General features: G+C 41.1%; 1 protein-coding gene across 1 annotated transcript; it reads right to left on the bottom strand.

The window, feature by feature from the left end:
• Positions 1-1,606: 1,606 nt before the first annotated feature.
• On the bottom strand, positions 1,607-8,565 carry LOC134464022 (angiopoietin-related protein 5-like). Its single transcript, XM_063217462.1, has 8 exons — positions 8,375-8,565; positions 8,183-8,272; positions 6,736-6,810; positions 6,601-6,628; positions 6,381-6,472; positions 5,875-5,992; positions 4,873-5,058; positions 1,607-2,486 (listed from the first exon to the last, which is right to left on the bottom strand). The coding sequence occupies exons 3-8, from the start codon at positions 6,808-6,810 to the stop codon at positions 2,176-2,178; spliced, it is 810 nt and encodes a 269-aa protein (XP_063073532.1). The 5' UTR covers positions 8,183-8,272; positions 8,375-8,565; the 3' UTR covers positions 1,607-2,175.
• Between the last annotated feature and the right edge of the window lie 3,402 nt (positions 8,566-11,967).

The raw sequence follows: 11,967 nt of genomic DNA, 5'->3' as shown, positions 1-11,967 counted from the left end.
AAACAAGGGCAAGCCGTTTTTAAGATATTCAACTTTTACTTTATTGAAAGTAGGTTTACGCATCACCCCACCAAAATCCCAATGTCGCAAAAATGGTTGGAATTGTTCATGCTTTGCTTGTGCAGGTAAAATTTTGTCCACAATCTGTTTTTATGTTAGGCTATTTAACTTTTACTTTTTTGAAAAGTAAGTCACACAGCATCCTATCAAAATCCAAATGACTCAAAAAGGGTTGGAATTGTTTGTGCTTTGATTGTGTGCACGTTGGTGCAGGCAAAATTAATGTTTGTGCACAAGTAGTTTTTTTTTTACTTTCTGAAAGTAGGTCACTCATCACCCCGTCAACATCCAAATGACTCACAAATGGTTGGAAATCTGCTCTGTTGTACAGGCAGAATTGACATTTGTGCACAAACTGTTTTTTGTTGATGGGGTGCTGAGTGACCTACTTTCAAAACAGCAAAAGTCGAAGTGAAACGACTGTGTTGTTGAACTAAGCATTGGACTAACAAAGTTGTAAACATTGGAACATGTGAACTTCTGGACAATGCATTCCAGAAATGATTCTGTAGTTTCTTAGAAGTTGATGAGGAAACTAGCAATGGCGGTTTCGAGAAATGCACCCCAGGTTCTCTGTTGTCATGTATTGTACCATGGGGACTAGATGAAGTGATTTCACCTCCCCTTCTCTACATACAATATGTAATATGTAGGCTATGTATTTGAAATGTATCGGGCAGTTTCTTTATCTGGACAGTCTGTCTGAAAGCACAAGATTTTCAATCAGATTGCAAAGTTTAATTTTAAATGAAAACATATCATTAAAAACAATGAAGCATTTGTGTATAGCTCCTCACAGTAGGCCTACATGAAATATAGTTATGTAAATTTTAGGATGCCACATTCATTTTACAGATTTAAGTCCTTCATAAAGTCTTCTTTAAAAAAAAAACAGTGGGGTATTCAAGTACCTATCTTAGTAGTAAGTAAGGGTTAACGTTCGGCGAGAAGGTCGCTACCGTGGAATAGCAGCACGACAGAGAGAATCTTTAGACCCCGACGCGGAGCGGAGGGGTCTTGTTCTCTCTGAAGTGCTGCTATTCCACAAAGCGACCGACTCGCCGAAAGTTAACCCGCTTATTATATGGATATACTTAAATGATTCACACATGGCGGGGACATTTCTTTAGACCTATTTAAAACAAAACAGTGCCGTTGTGGAACACCGCTAGGCAACAGCTAGGTAGCCAGGACAACAGGTGTTATCTATCACAGCAGCTGATTAGAGTGACAAGACCGGACCCCCTGCGGAGTGATATGAAACATTCGCTTTAGCCACTGACTTGTATACAAGCCAGTGGCTTTAGCAGTGAACGTATTGTTGCCATTGACAGCGGTAGCCAGGACAACGGGTGCTGTCTATCACAGCAGCTGATTAGAGTCTTGTTGAAAAGTCGCTTTAGCAGTGAAAAGTCTTGTTGCCATTGACAGCGGTCTGTTATAGACCAACCCGTCCGTTATCGAAAAATAACAGACGTCCGAACGTTGGGGAGCCCCGTTGAAATGAATGGAGCATTCGACAGATGACGTCACAACCATATAATAAACCAGATTAACACAGGTATGAACATCAAATACTGTGAAGACCCCTCCTTTGTATTAGAGCTAATGACTCAAGTCAGATTGTTGCCAATTTTCCCAAGCGTATTGCTGCAATCAATTGGTGACAATGCGATACACCTGTGGGCTATCTATTAGCAGGTTGGCCACTTTGTGTAACCTAAGCGAACTTTGCCAGGTTTATCATTTAACCGTGTTCTTGGAATACCCGCCTGGTCATTTGTTTGTGATTGTTTCCCCATCACTTGGAGGTCAAATGACTGTCTGGCTGTGGTGGTGGTCTCCAGTGATGGGCAACGTGGATTTATTAGTTTACAATCCAGGGCCACATGCTGTATTCCAAACGTCCTGGTGTTACCGTCCAATTCAACCAGGCAACGCTCACCTGGTGGAACTGGGACAGGTACAACCAGGCTATTTGGAGTACAGTATGGGGCATTGGATTGTGTATATACGTAACTAATGAATCCATGCTGCCCGTCACTGGTTGTCTCACGTGGACTTGATCATATTTCTGGGGGCTCGTAGGGAGGCATTACGGGTCCTGTGTTGGTCTTACATAGACTTGATCATCATTCGAGTGGCTTGAAGGGAATATGGTGCCGGGCCCTTCCAAGTGTCCCAGTGCAGGCCCGAGGCCCAACCGATGTTGTCCCCGGCTGGGTGCCAGTCGCCGTGCAGGCTGGCCGATCCGCAGCGGCTGTACCACCAGCCACCTCCTCCCTCCGAGAAGGTGCACTGATTCTCGGCGATGTCCCCGAAGATGCAGGGGTCACAGCCGTCGTTGTCCCGGTCGTGGGTGCTGAAGCCAAAGCCGTTCTGGTCAATTGAAGGCCTCGCCTTGTAGGCTCCACGTATGGCGTCGCCTGTTCCATGTGAGGAAGACAAAGCAGGGTTTCAGCCAGACATCACATGCGTTACCAGTAACCTGGCTCTCACCAGATATATGTGCAGCAGTCGTGGTTAAGGAGGTGATCTTAACACATTGAATGCCATGCTGTTTTCGGAAATTGGCGGTAAATTTGCCAGCAATCTAGACAATTTTTGAGCCACAGAATATTTTGTAATAGACCCACTACAGACACATATCTTGTTTAAAAAGGGAGATTGGCAGCTTTCGGTAGGTGAAAACCACTATCCCTATGCCAACTCTAGGTGCCATGGTTCACAAGATGGCTCAATGTAAGCAAGGGTTAGTTTAGATCAAAATAACTTTCTTTCTATAATCGGAGATATAACAGCAGAATGACATCCATGGCCTAATGGCTAGGGAGGTGGTCTTAAGATCAAAAGGTTGCAAGTTCAAATCCCACCCTTACCTCTCCCTACACCTAAAGGAAGTCATGCGTTAGTGGTTAGGGCGTCAAACTTGTATCCCAAAGGTTGCCGATTCGACTCCCGACCCGCCAGGTTGGTGGGGGGAGTAATTAACCAGTGCTCTCCCCCATCCTCCATAAATGAGGGACCCTACCGTACCGCTGAACTGCTCCGTTGGGACGCAATTGGGGGCTGCCCCCCTGCACGGGTGAGGCATAAATGTAATTTTGTTGTGTGCAGTGTGCTGTGGAGTGTGGAGTCACAATGACAATGGGAGTTGGAGTTTCCCAGTTGGGCTTTCATTTCACTTTTTTCACCTCCATCATGTAAGATATGAGATTGTTGAATGACCCAGAACTGACATTATTGCTGTTACTGTTGCTGTTATCTGGTAAAAGTTGACTTAGAAGGACACTCCCATTCCACTGTAGGTGTGGTGGCCCAAACCCCTGCGGTGTCACTGGCCCTCTGAAACAAAAGGCCAGGGCTATGATAATGAGCCCCTCTTTGAGACCCTTCTCCTAAACATTCTGAGGTTGACTAAAATGTCTTTGATTACATTGTACCCTATGTAACCTACAGTAGCCTTGAGTTAAATGTAATGTTACCTTGTAGTTGATAATTAAATTGTCATATACAGTATAACATTCATTCATTTGCATTTCCTCATCTGTATCATGCCAGTTCCCTTTCCTGTGTCTTAAGTTAATACTGTTTCTGTTTCAAATGCCCACTCCTGGCTGTCGTTGGCTAGGAATAAACTCGAGGGAAAAGTTATACTTTTACATTGTTGAGCCCGACATGATCTTTGGATGCGCAAAAATTGGAGTCAGATAAACTAAAAAAAATCTGCATCGGGACGTGTGAACAATTCTGAGGGTTTGGTGAGTAGGAATCTAACTGGTAACACTTTACTTAAAGCCAACATTATAAGCGCATTTATAACAAATTATAATGCACATTATAATTACTTACAACGTATTATGACTACACTCATAATGCTTCATGATGCTTTATATTAACAGTTATGAATAACTATGAATCTAGCTTATAATGCTTTATAAATCCAAGGGTGTCATGCATGCTCATGACTGGCTATAAACAACAGGCTGCCTGATGGGGCTTATAGTACATTATGAGTACCTATACCCCTCTATGCACAGACCTGGATGATAAACTGTCATAAGGGCTCATACGATGCTATAATGTTTCATGTGAGATCATAAGTCGTCAATGTGTGCTCTAAGTAAAGTGAAGTTCATATGGATGCATCTATAATGCACTGTATAATGCACATCTATAATGCATCATAATGTACTGTAAGCCCCATCAGGCAGCCTGTAGTTTATATCCAGTCATGAGCACTCGTATTACCCTTGGATTTATAAAGTATTATAAGCTAGATTCATGGTTATTCATTACTGTTAACATAAAGCATCATGAAACATCATCGGTGTAGTCGTAATGTGTTGTAAGTAATTATAATGTGCATTATAATGTGTTATAAATGTGCTCATAATGCGCTATAGATATGGGCTTCATAGAAAGTGTTACCATCTAACGGTAATTTTAAGTACATTGAGAAAGTGTTAACATCTCACCAGCTAATTCAGAAAGTTCAGCTCTCCTTCCCATGTAGAATGGACAAACATTTGGGCAGAAGTAAACTTCTGAACACAGTGAAATGCAATTTGGCCGACAACCGGTCACTTTAGAAGGTTAGCAAATTTGGAAGAAAATGGACCAATCATGATGGCTGGGTGGGGTTTTCTCAGGTGTGACGTAGTCAATTAGCATCATGAGGGGAAAAACTGTAACTGTTGCTTGAAGAAGGATACCGGAGAAATTGATAAGTAGCAAGAATTGTATTGATCTTCTCCCAAGCAACAAATTACTACTGACATTATCCCAGTATGTTCACTTAAGTTCACAAACCTGCGGTGCCATTGTAAGTTCCAACGCTGAGTTTGTAAGCTGCCCGTTCACCCCCGATCCTAAAGTTCTGGTACTCCGCGAAAGCAGAGCCCCCTTCAAAGTCCCACACGTCCACCCTGAGGACAGAAGTCAGCTGCTTGCCTTTGGTCAGAGCCCACACCTTGGCCAGACCTAACCAGAAATCCTCTGAAATCACAAACCAGTCAAGTCTGTTAGGCAGGCGTTAATTTGGTGAGGTTAAGGGAATGGTAGGAATCAAAACAAACAAAAACACAAAGATATTATCAGTAATGCGGTGGTGGGGAGGTGGACTGGAGTAATCATCTCCTCTTCTACCTTCCAAAAACATACCCAAATGGGTCACAGGCTCTCTAAAGAGGATCGCAAACATCTCAATACAGTACATATACTTTACATATATAGATATACTTTTACTGTAATGTTCAATTATATGTCTTATTATTGTCTTGTTATTATAATGTCTTTGTGTATGTTTTGTATTTGTGTATTTATGTAAGCTGACAGACACCTTAATTTCCTTCGGGATTAATAAAAGTACTCTACTCTGCTCCACTCTACTCTACTCTCTACTCTACTCTACTCTACATAGGCCTACTGTACATACTAGACACCGTATGCATACTGTATTTACACATATGGAAGAGCTTATACACATACCCTAAATGTTTTTGCCAGTAAGTTTACAGAATAGTATAGTGTAGGCTGGACTACTAGGTCTGGTCAGTTGAAGGACTAAGCGACTCTTTAAAGACAAGTCAGACCGCTCCTGACAGCCTTGTAAAAAGGCCTTACTTTTGAGGTGGCCAAAGGGAGCAGTCTAAAAAGGCCTTACTTTTGAGGTGTCCAAAGGGAGCATTCTAAAAAGGCCTCACTTTGGAGTAGTCTTAAAAAGGCCTTACATTTTAGGTGCCCAAAAAGAGCGGTTTAAAAAAGGCATTACATTTGAGGTGCTCAAAAAGAGCGGTTTAAAAAAGGCCTAACTTTTGAGGTATCCAAATCCCTGTTTGTACTCTGTCCATTTTCTTCTGAAGGACACTTTGCCCCCTGTGCGTCTCTGAAACACGGTCCATCCTCCATCCGCCAACATCTCACAGTACACCTGTAGAGAGGGAGCATGACAATATGTTTAACATTTACCTCTTTTCTCCACAAAAAGTGTTGTATATCCCTACCTGTTTTCATCAGCCATTATCTATGCATTTCTCACAGCATTCTGGATTCACTTTCAGTTTTCAGTTTTAATGTCCAATAAAAATATGCATTGTCACAGAGCTATCCAATTTACATCTGCGGTCCCCAGGCAGGAAATACACAGTGTGCTGTTCAAATACGGAGTACTGAAAATGTGAGTTATTTGATGCCAATTGTGATGATTGGGTCACGACTGTCTGGTGATTGTGTGTCCATCTATTAATATATGAGTTAGCGGCACCATAAATGTGTCCACCTGCACATCTCAACAACATTACAAACAAATCCTTTTGCACCTTGAAAGGTTTCTGAACTCCTTTGGGCTGTACGACGTAAACACCACTTTTGGCATTGGGTATGGAGACTTTGATCTTTGTACAGTCTTCACCTGAAAATGCACAGACAAAGAGTGAATTACAGAACACAATCGTTTCAAATAAACTAACCACCAAACTACTGAAATAATAATAATAATTAAAATTAATTAATAAAATAAAAAAAAACAAAATGTTTTACCTTGTGCAACCAGTGTTTGTTTTTGTATCTGAAGGGATTAAATTTAGTTCCAATATGATTAAACAAATAACAACAGCTATGTAATAATGTATACAGTGTATAGTGTGAAAGTTTAAGACAGATTGCCGTCCTTACCATTGGTGGCTGTTTCTGATGAGTAAGGGTACACAGGAGAATCACTCCCATGACAGAAAACAGGGTTCTCGCCATCTACAACAACAAAAATAATAAAAGGCAGGCTACTAAATGTGTAAATTAATTACTCTGTTCAGTAGAAAAAATATATAATTTGAAATTCAAATTGTATACATTTTGAGAGAATATTCAGAATATAATGGAAAAGTGGAACAACCATATAGACCTAATATATTATGTCAGATTATCAACTAGTGATCTCAAATTTGCCTTCCTAAACAATATTAAAAACAAACTTAACATAATTTTACAAATATTACACTTTTGTATTTCAGGGAATTGTGCCTGTCAAGTTCCACTTGTCAATTCCGTATGTATTGCAACCAACATTTGAGGAGGCACTTAGACTGTAAAAAGAAAACTGTGACAGGAACTGGATATCACAGACAAGAACCCTTTTTACCACATAGGCCTACACTACAAGCACCACGGTTAGAAAGCTGTTTGGCATGTGGCATCACAAACATGTTAAATGCTGTAGTAACTGTATCAAAGGAAGGGATGCACAGGGTTTTTTTTCCAGTCATGTTTACTTATTTATTCCCCATAAGTAGAAATCTGAAAATATAATTCATATATACTACTACTACTACATCCCTTACAGAAAGCTTCCTCTTCCGTCCACATTTAATCCTGTTGGATGAGGTTCACCCCTCTAAGTGGTATGCAGACTTTACGACTTAACATCATCAAGATCCCGTCTTGGTCAAAGATGCACCAGCAACACGTGCACCAAGAATTTCTCCTTTTTGGAACTCTGATATGTCACCCATAATGTTGTGTGCATTACAAATATTTTGAGCAAAACTGCTCGTACCCTGTTAATTGAACAACACTCTGCTCTTACTGGTGCAATATGCAATTAATGAAGTTTGGCCACCAGGCTGGTCCGTTTATCCATGAAACTTCCCACACTAAAATTACAGGTGTTTCATTGTCCAACCCCTGCGGGGCCTGGGTGGGTTAATGGATAGGTAGGCCTAGCCTACATACAGGCAAAACCTATTTTAAATCAGGCAACATGAAACATAAAAATACAAAATGTAGGCCTATCATGATCTAATTAAAATTCAATTCCAGTCACACGCGCGTGCTTGCGTGGAGGCATAATGCATTACGGCACTTCGCGTCTCTGAAACTTCGCAGGTTTTATTCACCTCTGTCAAACTGGTCTGCCCAACAACAACAAAAACACGTGTGTTGCGTGGACATAAACATAGCCGTAGCTTAGGCCTACTAATAATCAATCTGCCGATTCAAATGTTTCAAATAGCCTAATTTTAGATGTGCCCAACAGAAAGCACTGTTGCCTTTAATATCATAAATAGTCCCAGTCATATAAGCAATCGTGAAAGAGAAGGTTGAGCAAAACATTAGGCCTACTCACCGTAAATTTTGAAGTGCCTCTCCACTTTCTTGACGCGCCGAAGTCCGTTTAAGGTGCAAACGACCCTTTTCCTCAAAGAGAGATCCTGTTCTAAAATATACAATAGGCCTAGGCTATATTAGAATATCATGTACATTTCCGCGGTCAGGTGCGCACTTATCAGGAAGCGACCGAAACGGCCTTTACACTCACAGGAAAGGTATGCGCCAGCCATGTAGACTAAGCTGTTCAAACAACCATTTCCCGATCCTATCAGTCAGCGTCTCCCTCCTCCTTTTACCAGCATCCCAGACGCCAGTAAATTTCTTTCAAGGCGGTCTCCTCGGAGACTACTAGGGGTTTCATGAACACTCCAAACAAACCCACGACACATACACCTCGAGTCCAGCGAAAACAGGGAGGAGGAGTCAAATTACTTCACCTACACAGAACAGGGAGCGCTTTGTTTCCTAGCTGAGTAGTTCATTTGCGCACAGTGAATTCTTCAGGGTGACCGAATCATTTTCTAATGGTGTGTAAACAAGCATCAGCCTCACTGAATTTGTTTGACTCACAAATAAACAAACAAGCAAACAAAAACATGTGCAGCACTGATGGCTTTAACTCCTGGCTGACCAACTAATTACCAATACATTTTTTAACAACTCCACACTCCTGTTGAGTGAACATTATAGGCTATAGGCCATACCTTCATCTGCAAGCAATTCTTCATATCCAACTTAATCAAACACATGAAATTATTCTCACACACTCTATCTGAAGACCCTTAAGACCCTGTCTTCACGCATGGCTAGTTAAACAGTGACTAACTCACTTAGGATAGGCCTACAGGCTTCTCTTCAGCTCAGAACAATCAGACAGCAATGTTGCCTCCTAGTCTGTGATACAAACTGTCGCTAACAATGTCTGCAGAGCTCTGAATGGCCCAAAGTTTTTTTCTTTTGCATAATTTAAATCTTGATGTGACAGTAATATAATAAATGATCTCTCGATGCACTTGGAGAGGGAAACTGATGACTGTTTTTGTAAAGGTCCAGTGTCCCTTTCTCATGCTTGACAAGGCTGTAGGCTACTAAAGCAGCATTTATGGACTGATGGCATGGCATGGCATCCCACCTAAAAACACACATAAATGTGTCAAATGTAGAGTAATCTTTTTTTTTAAACTATGTACAATTTGGGGAAGTAAACTGCCGGTTCATAACACTACGCATAGTATAGAGTGAAATCCAGCATTCCACAGTGGAGGACACCCCAATCAATAAAGGTTGAATTTTCTCTTCAGATTACATTAAATGTAACAGACCAATCAAAGTTTGTGTGACTGTGTGTGTGTGTGTGTGTGTGTGTGTGTGTGCGCGCGCATGCGTCAATTACAGACTCACCACAGTGCGCTGAGTTGTGCTGGTGAGGTGATGAGATGGATGCAGATGCAATGGACGCATAATAAAGTGACATTAAAACAAGCTTTATGTAGCCCTGGTTACAGCCGTCCTTTGTCACATGACCCTGAGTTTCATCAGTCTGGTTGATGTCACAAGTCAGTTTAGTGTGAAATCGGTCGATTCAGAAGAAAGCTCAATTGCAACATACAGTATTGCTTATCTGACAGGACACCTGTTCGTAATGTATGAAGTGATGCCCAATGAAACAACACTATTGCTTGACAAACAACTTTTTTGTACTTAGTTGCACAAACACAAACTGTAAAAATGAACCTCCACTCTTGAAATACGTAAAAGATGAAGCACACACACACACACACACACACACACACACACACTCTCTCTCTTAAGCGTTCAACGCTTATTGTGTCTTGGGGGGAGATATGGGTACAGAGACACCCTAGGGTGGTGGGGGGGCCCTATCATGACCTTGGCAAGCTGTATCAGGGTCCCTGTCTTCCAATTGTTCCAACACTGGTCTCTTGTTTATTTAAACCTGGCTCTCGTCAGATCTGTGTTGTTCCGCACAGCTCCACGATTTCAACACACAGGTCTAGATATTTGGGAAACTTTTCAACCTGGAATGGGGCTAGCCAATCTGGAACGCCTGGTGCCATTGCCACGATAGTTGCTTCCCAAGGAGGTCTACATACTGTATCATTGTTGCTTCCTATAACAATGGCGGCTCACAATGAGGAACCACCATCTGCCAAGAGTCAGGTTATGTATATTTTGTTGTTGTTGTTGTTGTTGTTGTTCAACTTTGTACATATACAGGTACAATATGTAGCCTTCCATTCAGCTCACAGAAGGTGACTTAAGTCCCAAAACTGTTCCGTGTCAATGTTTCGCCGATAGTGAAACAAACTAGTAGAACCATCTCTCTCAAAGTTTTACTCCACCTACTTTGTAAATGCAACAGTGAATAATGTGTTTAAAGTCATTTCAGTGGTTCCTCAGCTAGAACAAGGTGAAAGGCACTTTACTGAATTACTATCAAGTTCAGAAGTCCGGACCCTGCCTCCATTGTTGTTTATGAGAGACAATCCTACTTGCAATCTGTAGGGCGCCCAGAGAGGACTAACTTCTCATAGTTGCTTTAAAGCTTCATCCATGAAAAGTGGTTACTTTTCTTTGAGCACTGACTAAGTTGACCAAGCGTTTTGGCGGCGTTCGTCTTAGCTTTGTTTAGTTCTAACTAGGGGGCAGAAAAAGCACTGACACCATGCTGCAATTGTTCAGTTTATTGGGCAACATTGTGTTGGACATTGTGTACATGTGTCTTGAAAGATAAGCAACGGTAGTGTTGACAGTCAGCAAGTTCTCTACATCAGGTTTCTCAGGAGTGCAGCTCTGATAGCAAGCACAGAGATGATACCACTGAGGTCAGGGCCGAAATCTTGACCCTATAACCTGCTTGACTTTAAACACTGGCTTATTACATTGCAGTGCTATTGATATGATAGGCCTACTACTGTTTCCTTTAGTATCACATGTAATGTAAAGTTTGTTTGTCTGTCTATCTATCTGATGTAGGTTTGTATTTTGAATTTGTTGTTTGTGTATAGTCAATGTCAGCTTTATTGACATTTTTTCTCATATACTAGACAAACAAATTCATTTCATTAGATTTTTCTCACTGTCCCACCCATAGACAAAGAAAGGACTGATCCATACAGGGTAATGTTAATGTTCTGGCCAATCCTAATTGTGTAACACAAGTGGCTTTGGAGTGACATGTATGGCAAGTGTAACAAGTCACATTTATGCTTACTCTCCTCTACCCATTGACCTAGACTGGTTGTGCATATTAGTACATATTGTACGGTTACCAAAAGCTTTTCAGTGTGAAATAACGGCTGTAAATGAGTCCAAAGCTCCAAATTAAAACTGAGTGATTATTTTGTAGATGCACGCAGATACAGTGGTATGTGATTACACAACAGAAACACACACAAACAAAATACAGTATATAGACATTTTATTTATTTGGCAATACATTGATGATGCAATTTATTAATGGTAATTAGATACACTAAATAATTACTTAAAAACTGTTTTGATATTCCCTGTCATGACAAATGATTGAATAACCACTGGATTAACAGTGCAGATTAATATACAGAGCTAAATCAAATCCTACCAGATTATATGACAATTCTGTATGTGGTTAAATTTGTCTATGTGTGAGTTCTTGTGCGTGTGCGTAAAAGTGTACAATCAGGAACACTCTTGTTCATCATATCCAGACCTGTCACATTTGACTAGCGGTCTGAACAGTCATACTTAATCACAACATTGCAGAGTCCAGTGACATGTTTAGTGTGGTGGCTATGCTGT

The sequence above is a fragment of the Engraulis encrasicolus genome, chromosome 15, assembly GCF_034702125.1.
Source record: "Engraulis encrasicolus isolate BLACKSEA-1 chromosome 15, IST_EnEncr_1.0, whole genome shotgun sequence".
NCBI lineage: Eukaryota > Metazoa > Chordata > Actinopteri > Clupeiformes > Engraulidae > Engraulis > Engraulis encrasicolus.
This window is presented reverse-complemented; position numbering and strand designations above follow the sequence as displayed.

Excerpts from the sequence above, each read along its gene's own strand:
- LOC134464022 (XM_063217462.1), bottom strand. The coding sequence starts at position 6,810 with ATGGCGAGAACCCTGTTTTCTGTCATGGGAGTGATTCTCCTGTGTACC. Across the intron at positions 6,629-6,735 it reads ATCAGAAACAGCCACCAATG|ATACAAAAACAAACACTGGT; the intron begins GTAAGGACGGCA and ends TAATCCCTTCAG. Across the intron at positions 5,993-6,380 it reads GAGTTCAGAAACCTTTCAAG|GTGTACTGTGAGATGTTGGC; the intron begins GTGCAAAAGGAT and ends CCCTCTCTACAG.